General features: G+C 46.5%; 1 protein-coding gene across 1 annotated transcript in view; it reads left to right on the forward strand.

Moving 5' to 3' along the window:
* The first annotated feature begins 746 nt into the window (after positions 1–746).
* Positions 747–14290, forward strand: part of sema3c (sema domain, immunoglobulin domain (Ig), short basic domain, secreted, (semaphorin) 3C) — a 99925-nt gene continuing 86381 nt past the window's right edge. Inside the window, exons 1-2 of the mRNA XM_063217117.1 lie at positions 747–1206; positions 4765–4958. Coding sequence (XP_063073187.1) covers positions 4802–4958 — 157 coding nt within the window. The 5' untranslated portion in view covers positions 747–1206; positions 4765–4801. The remainder of the gene's footprint in view (positions 1207–4764; positions 4959–14290) is intronic.

Genomic DNA, 14290 nt, shown 5'->3' on the forward strand with positions numbered 1-14290 from the left:
TGGTTGGCATGTCTGTTCGTTTTAACTCGGTGTGTGGCAGGAATTCACAGAGGAGAACCGATGTTTGCTCAGAGAAGGCTCTTGATCAGTCTGCTGCCATGAGAGAGAGAGGGGGGGGGGGGGAGAAAGAGCGACTGTTTGCGAGAGAGTGTAAGGTGGACATTAAGACTGAGAGGGTGAAAAGGTGTGTGTGTGAGAAAGAGAGAGATAGAGATAGAGAGAGAGAGAGAGAGAGAGAGAGAGAGAGAGAGAGAGAGAGAGAGAGAGAGAGAGAGAGAGAGAGAGAGAGAGATAGTATATAGAGAGAGAGAGAGAGAAAGAGAGAAAGAGAGGGGGGTTTGAATGAGTGAGACTGTTTCTGAGAGGGTGTGAGAAAGAAAGGTGGGCATTAAGACAGAGGAGGTGAGGTGTGTGTGTGTGTGTGAGTGTGTGTGTGTGTGTGTGTGTGTGAGAGAGAGAGAGAGAGAGAGAGAGAGAGAGAGAGAGAGAGAGAGAGAGAGAGAGAGAGAGAGAGAGAGAGAGAGAGAGAGAGAGAGAGAGAGAGATTGTGTGTGGTGCGTGTGTGCATCTATGTGCGTACGCACGCCAGTGACTCAGTGGAGATGAGTGTAATAGGAAACCCATCCTCCTCCTGTCTCCCTCTCTCTCTCCCTCTCTCTCTGCCCCCTCCGTCCCTCCTTTCCATATCCCTCTCTCTCTTCTCCCCACCCTCCCCTGTCTCTCACTTTCTGTGTCTTACTCTCGCAGATTGGTTTGTCCTACAGGCAACTGGATGGAATAGCACTGCTCTGTTCTGTTCTGCTCTGCTCTGGTCTGCCCAGCTCTCCTCTTTCCCTTCCTTCACTTTCCCCTCTCTTCTGGGAAGTCACTTCAAGGAACCGGCCACGGTTGGAGCACCGGTCAACTTGCTTACGAGACACACACGCTCCTTGAGAGAGAGAGAGAGAGAGAGAGAGAAAGAGAGAGAGAGAGAGAGAGAGAGAGAGAGAGAGAGAGAGAGAGAGAGAGAGAGAGAGAGAGAGAGAGAGAGAGAGAGAGAGAATCAGTCACTCAAGGAAAAGGAGAGAAGGAGGAAAGAGAGAGGTTGGGGTCTGTTGAAGTGGATATAACCTTGCAGGATCAGGATAACCTTTTGGACTTGGCTGTGTTGTCTGACCTGGCACCGGGACTCTGGACTGAAGACTGGACAGGACTGGACTGAGACGGGTAAGTCAGAATTTCCTCCACGGCCATATTGGGCTCCGGGGCCAGCTGGGGAGAGGCTCTGCCTGCATGGCTGGGAGTGTGTGGGCTTCTCTCCCCCGGCCTCAGCTCCAGATGGAGGGGTGTGTGTGTGTGCGTGTGTCTGTGTCTGTGTGAGTGTGTGTGTATGGGGGCTGAATCACTGGGGCTCAGCATAACAGGTGCGAGGGTCCCACTGGTGAGCTAGAGATAAATAACAAATGCCTAAAATGTCCTGATGCTGGATTAATCCAAAACAATGTGTTGAACTATCTTGTGCCAATAGGTCCCTGGCTGTTGAAATTCATTTTGTGCCTCGATTTAACAATATAAAGTTTTGGTTCCTGACTAGTGCACGCTGTCAAGCAGATGGCTGGTCAAATTCAACATTTCTCAAGTCTTGCACTGTTTCGTCCTTCTATAGATGTAGACAATTATTCAGTCTTAGTTTCTTATTTGTTGGATATGACTTCGTGGAATTATTTTTATCGTCCTCCACGCAGTGCGCTCCCGCTACGATTACATATTCGTGCTCACATTACCGGTAGTACATTAAAGGTAGCCGCCAAGTTATTTAAACTCGCTCCGACCGTTTCGGTGTGAGAACCGGGATAGCCTACAGTGATAGCAAAGTTCATTTTCCGGACTGAAAATGCAAATGGTCGCAACGAGAATTTGGTGAATAAGACAGGAGAAACAGGACGCGAGCAGAACAGCAATAGACCAATATTTTATAACAAACGGGCGTGTTCCCGATTTCCTCCCATAGTCCCTTGTCACTTTTCTAACTTTCTTGGTTAGAATACGGCATGTAGGCCCTATTAGACTATTATTATTATTATTATTATTATTATTATTATTATTATTATGAAAGTTGACATACAGGTTTGGCAATACGCCCGGTAATCGAGCAGTTGGCAGCCAAGTAACGGTGAAACGTGGTAAGGGATGGTTCTTGGCGCGCAGTGAAGGCTGCCGCCCCGCTCCTACTTCACCGCTGCTGCTTCGCGCTATATGATGCTTCTTTACCTACCGACTCCGCGGGACTAATGCGATTTCCTGACTTTAATGCATTTGATTCGATTACTGCGCCTGCTTTCTATGTCTGTAACCAATCTCTGTTTATATTTAACGAGGAAGAACTCAGGCAGACTGTTCAAAACAATCTCGTGTCCAGCTGCAAGTGCATTTTAGCCAATTACTCCATTCTAAACATCTAAATTGTGTGCATATGCATTACACATTACAGACGACAGATGCTTAATGACTTAACGTTCAGGAGATGACATAAAAATGGGGCTCACTCTCAAGGACTTCCTTAAACGTAGAGTAAACAAGCCATGATTTCTTAAATCACCCGTCTAATGTTTTTGTGTACATCAGTTGACTTTGAAAGAGGGGGGATTTTTCTGGAACGGCAAAATGGAAAATTCATTAGGCCAGCTGCCAGCGAACACAGAATAAAAACCAGATTATCGCGACACTCTGTTCTAATGTATTTCTCAGTTTATCCAACACACTGGCTTTGAATCAAGCGCATTTAACTTTCATATCTTGCCTTTTCTGGCCAGACGTTTTTGGACAGCATCCTCCTTGGATAGCGTTCAAAACTCCCAGACTATAAACGATGCACGTTTGACAGACCCAAGTTTAGTTATGAAGCGGGGCATTCCTTGTTATAGGTCTGTTGTTCAGGCAGAGTTGGCTGATTAAATTGAGAGAGAGAGAGAGAGAGATGGAAAGAGTTGCGCCGCTTAGGTGCTTTTACGGATTTCCTCTGGTGTCTGGTAAAAAGGCAGCAGAATTTAACCCCCCAGTTAAAAACGCCGAAAGAAGTAAAATGCCATAAAACAGTGGGGAGAAGCGGAAATCGTGGATGTGGAAAACCATGGTGAGCCGCTGGTCATAAGGTCACCAACACTTGACTTGTATTTATTATTGGATGAGGCTATGTGGGGTAATTATATGACAGCGACAAAGTGAGTTCATGTGTGTGTGCGCCTGGTCTATATTTGGCGTGTAGGCCTATATCCTGCTATTTGAGAGTGTAGTGTATGAGTATGTGCATGGTGACGGGACGGGGCTGTATGGTGTCTTATCTAGGCGTAATGGTTTATGACGTTCAGTGGCAGCCCGCTAGGTTCCCCAGTGATAGATTTTGCAGCTGTGCTGCTGACATCTCGTCGACCAGGCCTGAGACAGAGAGAGAGACAGGAAGAGCGGGAAGTTGCCTCTCTATATTTCCCCCTATTCTTCCTGCAACTTCCATTATTCTGCTACTTCCAGCATCACTGCCAAAGCAATCTTCACCTTACCTTCTTTTCCACATGCTAACCGATTAGCTTCATTAAACTCACACGGCGCGCGCGCGCACATATCCATTACGCACGCACACACACACACACACACACACACACACACACACACACACACACACACACACACACACACACACACACACACACACACACACACACACACACACACACACACAGTAGAGCTTATCGAGGATAAGCTAGAAGTGCACTGCCTTCTTGTCCAGCTGCAGCCACAAACCAACCTTCAGCCACAAGAGCCGAGTGACCTCTGCAACCCAACCGTTACCTGCGGCGGCAGCATTAGGCTACAAATTGAATCTTTCGTAGAGATCCTGCGTGCATGCTCTCCTCTTCACGTCTCATCGGCACGGCATCAATCTTTTAGGACGGGGTCTCATGTATAAGCCATCAGCGTGGGGACTTTCTTTTATTTCCCTCCACACAAAATATAAATATACAGGCCTATTTGCGCGAAAAGCATCGGTGTGTTTCGCGAATGCCTCTGTATACAGCCCCCCCTTTTTTCTCTTGTCCAGGAGCCAGTGCCTGTGAGCTCCCCTGCAATGATGACAGACTGGCTTGTTCTTATGTATTATTTACTTCGTATTGTCTCAGGGAGGAGGCAAACGGAGTGGATGCCATCCCCAAGCGTTTCTTTGTAAAGAGTTTACTCATGCATTTTGTACCAGGCTTGTGAAAGGCAATAGTGCATCTTGGTATTCTCGCAGGGCACCTTTGATCAGCAGATGTCTTGCTGAACCTCTTATAAAAGGCATGTGGTGTGTTGGACATAGTTACGTGGAACTTTTGATTGAACCCATTGCGTGTTTTTTGTCTTTCTTTCTCTCCCTCCTCTCTTCTACCTGGTCTCTCCTCTTCCCTCTATTCCCCACTCATTTCTTTTTCTCCCCACTCCTCACTCCCCTCTCCCTTTCTCTTTCACTCTTACTCACTTATACTCTCTCTCTCTCTCTCTCTCTCTCTCTCTCTCTCTCTCTCTCTCTCTCTCTCTCTCTCCCTCTTTCACCCTCTTCCTTGCCCCCTACCCTCTCTCTCACACACACACAAACACACACACACACACACACACACACACACACACACACACACACACACACACACACACACACACACACACACACACACACACACACACACACACACACACACACACACACGCACGCTCTCTCTCTCTCTCTCTCTCTGGCTCCCTCCATCCCTCCAGGTCTGTTAGGGTCTGGGTGGCGTTCCTCATCCCAGACATGATGTGGTGGCCACAGGGACATGGGGCCCGGTCATTGGGGTCAGGAGGTGGGCTGACGAAGACCATCACAAGGACACTGGCTCTTCCTCTCCTCTTCCTCGCCTGTGTGACCTCCTTCTCCGCTCCCCTGCCCAGAGTCTTCCTCAACTACAATGGTAAGGACTGAGTTTGAAACTCACGTTTAACTTCAACTTTAATGACATTTTTGCGTTGTTACCTGGCAACCCCGCCCGGAGGGGGTCTGTCCAGGTATTGCAATGACCACATCTGTCTGTCTGTCTGTCTGTCTGTCTGTCTGTCTGTTTGAGTGTGGCACCAATCATATGGCATCACATGGATCAGATATTACCAAAGGGGCCCAATTTCTATCTCTGATTGCGTGTTTCTTTCTGTGCTGCCAAGTATTCTCTTATCTTGCAGAAGACCCTTTTGACATTGACATACAGCGAATTTGTTCCTATAGTTTGCCAGGCCGGCCTACAAAACATTCTGGAAGCGGAAATGTCTCGTATTTGAACTGCAGAGACATGGTCTGCTTCTCCACTTACCTTCTGTTATTGCCTATGAAGGACAGCGAAATCAATTAAGAAGTAGGCCTACCGTTGACCGTTACAAGTTGATGACCCACTGCAACTGTGTTGGAAACACAAATAAAGAACAGACTTAGGTATTTGTCATCATCCTCCATGGTCTGATTAGTTTTTAGCTCTATCCAGTGACATGGAACCAGCCCATCTTTAAGCCTTGATTCCTGCCCGGTAGTAAACACATACAAACTACTGAGACATGGTCTGGTCCTCCACTTATGTTATGTTATTGCCTATTGACCCCTTTAGAAGTTACGTCGTCACTGACGCACAGCGCATTGCTGGCTCAAACACACACCCACACACACACACACACACACACACACACACACACACACACACACACACACACACACACACACACACACACACACACACACACCCACACACACAAACAGACAGCGCAGACCCTGAATAAAGAAGACATACCGCTCTAAAAAAATAGAGATCCTAAAAGTGCACATGTTTTTTCTGAGAGGGAATAGGCTGTTGCAGAAGCATAGGAGATGTTTGTGGTTACAAGCAATTAAACATACCGACTGGACTGAGGACGTAATCAGGAATGTCCGTGTTTGTGGCGCCCAATATATATCTGCAGTGACCATCCATTTTCTTATCTCGGAAAAAAACCTGCTAGTTTCTTTACTAATGTGCAGTAAATGGTTGATTCTGCTCCAACAACGGGCACGCAGTCCGATTACGTCACATCTGCATTCAAATCGTAAAGGGGTCTATTGAGGACAAAATAATCAGTTAAAAACTACCTTTGACTGTGTTGCCAGTTGATGACCCAATGAAATGGGATTATGTTGGACACGTAAAGAACAAACTTCATACATATTTGTCATCATCCGTCATCCTCCATGGTTTGGTTAGCTTTAACTCTGTCCAGAGTCCATCGAACCAGCCCATCTCTGATGCCTCTTTTCCACTGCAGGTCTTCTGGTAGGCCTACAGCTCGACACAGCACGACCCGGCCACCACTTTTTGCTTTTCGAATAGGCATCACACAGCTCAGCTGTAAAGCAAAAAGTGGCGGCCGAGTCCCGCTGTGTCGAGCTGTAGGCCTACCAGAAAACCGGCAGTGGAAAAGAGGCATACGCCTCTGTTCCTGCCTGGTGGTAAACAGAGGCATTTGAAATACACCCTGTTGATCCCACCTCTGAGAGCTACCTGTCTGCTGGAGCCTTGCCAGACCATCCTCTGTGTCTATACGAGGTTGTTTTCACCAGGCACGCTATGGAGAGGCAGGCAGTGCAGCGCATGTGGAGCACATGTCCAGAAACGCTATATTTCACACAGGCTTCCTGGGTGTGGAAAATTGGTGTTTTCTTATCAGCAGACAGATAAAATCCTGTTACTCAGAATAAATGCTTTGGGCAATGTTGTACCGCTTAGTTGAACATGGTGTAGGCCTACTGTATGTACTATTAGTTTGTCAGGGTGTTGATGGCGCTTTTATCTACTCTTGTACTGGCAAGGAGTAAGAGATTTAGTCACAGGATACAGGAGGTATTTATGAAGTAGTTATGTCTACAGTAATATCCATTCTCAATTTGTCAAAATGCAGTAGCTGTCTTTTGGCTTCATGAGGTTTATATCTGTATACAGTGTGTTTTTGTGTGATTTTTCCCATGTCAACCCAATTCGACAAACATACAGTAGGCTTCTAGCTTTGTGAGATGTATGTCTGTATACATACGGTTCAGTGACTCGTATGCATTTTGTGAGTATCTCAGACCATGTGCACCCAATTTGACAAAACATACAGCTGCGCATGCAATTAACATGAAGTTACGACTTTGTTTGGTTTTGTAGGGCAGACTGTGTGTGTTTGTGTGTGTGTGTGTGTGCGTGTGCGTGTGCGTGTGCGTGTGCGTGTGTGTGTGTGCGCGTGTGCGCGTGCGGGTGGTAGTAGATAGATTTACACAGTAGTTGACTGGTGCTACTGAATTTGTTTAGCGGCTTCGAGAGGTGCAGTGCCTCCCTTCTCAAATATGCAGTCCATCCCTCCTCCTCCTCCTCCTCCTCCTCCTCCTCATTGCCTATCGTGTCGTGCTCACATATAGCAGTTGACGGGCCTCTCTACAAGCCCCTCTTGATGAATAGCTGTTTTAGTGAAAGCTCTTTTGGTGCTTTATCAGGGGCTAGACTAACCTAACTGCAGGCCTGACACAACCAGGCAAGCAAACTAGGCAATTGCTTAGGCCCCACAACTTAGATGGGGCCCTTGGTAATGACTTGTTATGCACATGTATTCAAATGACAGCAATGCCAACTTTTTGACTGTGGCAGCATCTCTGTAAAAGACAGAAAGCTACAAATGATACTGCTATGGAAATCGAAGTCCAGAGGGGCCCTGCTCAATAGTATGAATAGAAGAAAAAGGCCCCAAGTCCTTCTTTGCCTAGGGCACCTGAATACCTTGAAACAGCCCTACCTAACTGTGTCATGAATCAGGCAAGGCATGGCTTTCAGGTTGGGCCATAGATCAACGAGTGGACCAGCGGAAGAGATTGGGATTCCAGTATTTCACCTGCAGTATGTTGACACTCTGCAACAGTGTAACGCTGAATCTGTGAATGGATATATTAACTACTCTGCGTGTAGGGGAGGGGAAGGATGGGATTCCAGTACATATGCTGAAACACTCTCCATTACAACAGCACAAAGCTGTATTCCTCTCTGTATCAGTTAATGGAGATATGAACTGCTCTGTATGTAGGGGGAGTAGGAAGCTGAGATTTCAGTATTTCGCCTGCATGCTGAGGCATAGCAGTGCAATAAAATTCCCCTCTCAGGACACACACTATGAATTCCTCTATGAATCAGATAGGAAATATTAAACAGTGCTGTTAGGTAATGCATGTTCTTAGACTCTCTACAACTGCCTGAAGAATACAGAATTCAGACAGAATTCCCTACTCGGGGAACTGATATGACTGATTTTCTGTGAGTGGACATGTGAAAGTATACTGTCAGGGGAAGAGGATTCTGGAATTCCACTGTGTTTAACAATTGCATGTGTTAAAATACCTTTCAGCTATGAATCAGTGACTGATATTAAAGAATGCAGTAGGTGGGTAGGAAGTGCTAGGATTTCAGTATCCAACTGTAGTGAGTAACATTGCTAAACAGTTTCGTTAGATACGTCGTATACTGTAGGTACATAGCCTATGTATGTCCAAAATTCCCATCTAGGAAAGGTTATATTTTCCACTATTAACCAGTGACTGAAGGGACAGTAGTACGCAATGCTGTGTGTAGGATAATAGGAACCTGCTGGGATTTCAGTGTTTCACCTGCATGTGTTGAGCCACACTACAAGGTCAAGGTCACATATTTCACAAGTTTTCGTAACTTATGTTATGTTTTCTGCCATGAATCAGCGAGTGGAGATATTAAATAACGCAGCATGAAAGGGTATATGAAGTTCTGGGAATTTCAGTATTTTTCACCTGTGTCGAGTAACACTACTCAGCAGTTCAGCTATAAATGTACTCTATGTCCAAAAAGTCGCATCTAGGAAGTGCTATGTCTTCTGTGATGAATAAACAAATGGAGGAACATTAAACAGCAGCGGATGATGGAGACACAGTAGGCCTACAGTCCAACTAAAAAATTCTTATTGGAAGTGATGTAATACGTCTGACTGTTTCCTGCTATGACTAAGTAATTTGGATGTATTAAACAATGAATCAGCCCTGAATCTGAAATCGACTCACGGGATGGGGTGAATCAATTCTGAACAGGCTATGAATGACTATGTGTGTGTAGGCAGTGAATCGTACTTTTGACTCCTACTTTTAATTCATGGAGAGGAGCGCAGTGAAGGTCCTGTTCCTCGTTATTCCGAGCAGTTTGCTCTCATTTTTTAATATTTGATTACCTTGAGTTGACATGGATCATTGGTTGAATTATTAACGTGCTTTGAGGCCTTGGGGATGTGAGGCGGGGTTGGGGGGGGTGAAGTGTGTGTCTGTGTCTGGGTATGTGGGTGTTTCTGTGTGTGTGTGTGTGTGTGGGTGCGTGCGTGCGTGCGTGCGTGAGAGTGCGTGCTTACGTGTGTGTGCGTGTGCGCGCATGTGCGTGTTCGTGTGTGTGTGAGGACGGAGGCCTGATACTGTACAGGTGCTTCAGCCAGGAGATGGTTGATTGCCTCTAACTAGCACTCTTGCAAGAGGAAAGACTGGCTGGGGGATGAGGAGTGTGTGTGTGTGTGTATGTGTGTGTGTGTGCGTGTGTGTGTGTGTGTGTGTGTGTGTGTGTGTGTGTGTGTGTGTGTGTGTGTGTGTGTGTGTGTGTGTGTGTGTGTATGTGTGTACGTGCATGCGTGCGTGTGTGTCCGCGTGCGTGCGTATGCGTGTGTGCTTGCGTATGCGTGTGGGGGTATCTGTCTTGCGTTCATGCGTGGCGTGCATGTATGTGTCTGTGTAAATGGGGGGTCAGGAGGGGAAGGATCTGGTTAGGGTGTCTGTTCTGTGTCTGTCTCCGCGGTGACAAAAATGCCAGGCCCTCTACTATGGCCTTGGCTCTTTGGCATTTTGCACTTAAGAGGCCCGCGGCCAGGCCTGCCTCTCCCTTCACACGTTCACTCCACTGTAGGATATCTCCCTCTCTTGGTCTCTGCTGTGAGGTTATCTATTCCTCTCCTTCTCCTTCTGCTTCTGCTTCTCTCTCTCTCTGTCTATCTCTCTTTCTCTCTCCTTCTCCCCTGTATATCCCTCTTTCTTTGTCCCCGTCTCTGTCTGTGTCTTGCCCCTTGTCTGTGTTGAATTTGCTCCATCACACACAGATACAGACATAGACTCATGTCATGGATATAGACAGGCTGACAGACCTACACACACACACACACACACACACACACACACACACACACACACACACACACACACACACACACACACACACACACACACACACACACACACACACACACACGCATGCGCGCGCACACACACACACACACACACACACACACACACACACACACACACACACACAGGGCAGGGTGAGTGAGAGTGAGAGTGAGTTACAGCTCTGACTGCTCTTCAGTATGGGCCATACGGCAGGTTGCCAGTGGGCCTTGTTATTTGTGGAGAATGGTGGGCTTTGTGCTTCAGCTAGACTTGGCTTGTCTTCGTATGGCAGTAGACGTGCTGGTATCTTCCCAGGTCCTCTCTCTTTACCACCACATTTCATGCCCTTTAGTTGTCTCTAAGCATCTGTCTGTGGGTTTTCACCAGTGGATTAACATTCACACTTTCATTGGATAGTTTTGCTATTTCATTCCCTTTCCTTGACTCATATTATCATCTGTCTGATGGATTTCACTCTGGGTTTGGAGAATGATTTGGTAGATTTTTTTGTTTTGTTTGTGAAAGGTCATAGCATCTTTCTATGCTGGTGTATGTTCTTTTATCAGATTCTTTCTTTCTTTCTTTCTTTCTTTCTTTCTTTCTTTCTTTCTTTCTTTCTTTCTTTCTTTCTTTCTTTCTTTCTTTCTTTCTTTCTTTCTTTCCACTGTCATCTGTCTTCAAATCCCTACATCTGTTTATATTTTTTTTATTTCACACAGCTGTGGGATGGTTGAATCCAAGGTATTTTTCCCTTTCTTTCTTTCCGTCTCTCTCTCTCTCTCTCTTTCCGTCTCTCTCTCTCTCTCTCTCTCTCTCTCTCTCTCTCTCTCTCTCTCTCTCTCGCTCTCTTTCTCTCAATGCTGACCTCAGAGCAGTGGTAGCCAAAAGCAATGAGTAAAAACAAGACAGAAGGATAGACGAGAGAAAGAAAAAGAAAGGGATGGCTAGAATAGAGAAGAGCTAAGATGGAGGGATGGTGGGTAGGGGTCATCTTCAGGTCCCTGTAGGTCATGCTACTGCTGCTCAGAAATTGAAAAATTGAAGGGATGAAACAAACAAGGGAGGAGAGAAGAGAAGAGAGGGACGGTGTGTAGGGCTCATGTTTAGGGTCATGTAGCAAAGTACCCCTGTGTGACTCCCACTAGACAAGGCTACCACTGCTCACAATTTTGACACCAGTACAGCCAATGGACAGTGGTGCTTCAAACAATTTGCGGACCCTAAACGTACGATGACACCGCGGGCGTTGAACGTGTGGAAAGATGCAGAAGTAATTGAGTTTGTATGGGAGAGCAGGCAGCGAATGAGACAAACGCGTCGGGAGCGTTTCTAGAGGTGAACTTCATCTAAAAATATGTAATGAGCTCGGCGGCAGCAGGGCGGCAGCCAATGGAATGTTCACATTTTTCTAAACACGGGCTTCGGTTGGTTGAGATTCCTGGCTGAACACTTCAGGTTGAATCGTTTGCCTCGTTCAACGCCCCTGACCAATGCTTTCCAGGCAGGAGTCAGCAGCGTTGTGGCTTTTTTAACTCTGGCGGTGTGATCGCGGCATAAGCGTCCCTGGACACTGACCTCCCTCCTTGTCGGCTTCCCTGCTACATGTTACTAGTATGAGGGTATGGGCAAGACCAGGCTATGCAGCCCCATAATGCACACCATTCCACCAGTGGAACACTGTAAGAGTCATTGAAAAGTGAACTACCATAGTACTACATTACTATGACCTAATAACACGGGGCCTTTAGTATTCCGCTATGACTTGGTCATTGCCATTCTGGTAACAGCAAATTTATAACGCTGTGTCCTGGAGACACATACTGTATATGCTGCATTCAGGTTCTTGAGATTTGAGCTGTTTTATTATAAATGTGGGTAGGTTCGAGCTGAATTAACACATCCTAATGCAAAATGAGGGTCCTAGCTTCAAAATGCAACTTATTTTGTGTGTTTATGTGCTTCGGAGGCTGAGATATTTAGGATTTAATAGGCAGAGGGCACCCTTTCCCAAAAAGGGCTTAGGACAAAATGGGTTAACAAGGAAGCCGTGGCCTTGTGGTTAAGGAGATGGGCTTAACACCGCACTGCCCCGGGGACTATAACCAGTACCCTTAAAATAAAAATAATCACTTTGGATAAAGGTGTCAGCGGAATGGAATGGAATGTATGTGCCACATACAGTATTCCACGTGACCTTGTTTTACCTGATTTACCTTTGATTTTACCTGAGATGACCAATGCCAATCACTCAGCTAAATTGGGCAGGTAAAACAAGGTCATGTAGAATGTGGGCCATTGGACTGTAAACTAATGATTTTGCCTACCACGGCTTCAATGCTACCGCTGCTGCTGCTGAGGCCCCTGTTAAAATGGCTGGCCGACCCCTACAGGTAAAAAAGGTCACCTGTGCTGAAAAGAAGTCAAGCCCTCGCAAAAAAAGAGAAAAAATAGAGACAGGGAAACACCGGCAGTGTCACCAGGTGTGTGTGCTTTTCATTGGTCCCTCTCGGCTTGGAATTTAAACCATGCTCTGCTGGAGTTGTCAGCCCGGCACAGCGGGGGTCTGGTGTGTGCACGTGTGCGTGTATATGTGTGTGTGTGTGTGTGTGTGTGTATTTATGTGTGTGTATTTATGTGTGTATTTATGTGTGTATTTATGTGTGTGTGTGTGTGTGTGTGTGTTTGTGTGTGTGTGTGTGTGTGTGTGTGTGTGTGTGTGTGTGTGTGTGTGTGTGTGTGTGTGTGTGTGTGTGTGTGTGTATTTATGTGTGTATTTATGTGTGTATTTATGTGTGTGTGTGTGTGTGTGTGTGTGTGTGTGTGTGTGTGTGTGTGTGTGTGTGTGTGTGTGTGTGTGTGTGTGTGTGTGTGTGTGTGTTATGGGGACAATGTGGGGAGGGTCCAGGGGAAAACCCCCTACTGGTCGAGCTGGAAGTGACTAGGATGACAAGATCATGAGACGCAGCTGGTCCAGCATGCAGCTGTGGATTACTGTGGGATGAGGAACACTTGACATGTGTGTGTGTGTGTGTGTGTGTGTGTGTGTGTGTGCACGACTGTGCGTGCATTCTTGTGTGAGCGTGTGTGTGCGTGTGCGTTTGTGCGGGTGCGCATGTGTGTGTGTGTGTGTGTGTGTGTGTGTGTGTGTGTGTGTGTGTGTTTGGGAGGCTGGGTTATGTATGGGAGCAAGCAATAGTCATTTGGTTATAGTGAACCAGAGGGTGACATGTACACTGATGTCTCTGCATGAGTCTGTTTGTGTGTGTACAGTATGTGTGTGTGGGTGGAAATGTGTATTTTATGTGTGTCCAGAGCATGCAGTTGCAGGTGTGATTTAGCAGAGCAGAGAGGAAGATGTACACGGATGACTGTGGGGTATGTCTACGTTGTGTGTGTGTGTGTGTAAGTTTTTGCATGTGAAGATGGAGAGAGAGAGAGAGAGAGAGAGAGAGAGAGAGAGAGAGAGAGAGAGAGAGAGAGAGAAAGTGGATGTTGATGTGTATGTGCATGTGTATGTGTATGTGTATGTGTATGTGTATGTGTATGTGTATGTATGTATGTGTATGTGTATGTATGTATGTATGTGCATATGAATGTGCGTGCGTGCGTGCATGCGTACGTGTGTGTGTGTGTGTGTATCAGCAGTTGCAGGTGTGTTTTAGCAGAGTGGTAAGGATGATGTACCGTGTAGTGGTGGATGGCTACATTGTGTGTCCCAGTAGAACCACAGCTCACGGCCATGTGTGGGACTCTGCTGTGAAAAATGGCTACAGGCTTGAGATGTTGGTTGTGGCTGAATGTCAGAGAGAGAGGTAGAGAGGTACGTAGAACTGGGGTGGGGAAGAACATCACACCAACACACACCAACACACACACACACACACACACACACACACACACACACACACACACACACACACACACACACACACACACACACACACACACACACACACACACACACACACACACACACACACACACACACACACACACACACACACACACACACACACCCTTAGCCCATAACTCAGGTTT

Source organism: Engraulis encrasicolus, chromosome 15 (genome assembly GCF_034702125.1).
Source record: "Engraulis encrasicolus isolate BLACKSEA-1 chromosome 15, IST_EnEncr_1.0, whole genome shotgun sequence".
Lineage (NCBI taxonomy): Eukaryota > Metazoa > Chordata > Actinopteri > Clupeiformes > Engraulidae > Engraulis > Engraulis encrasicolus.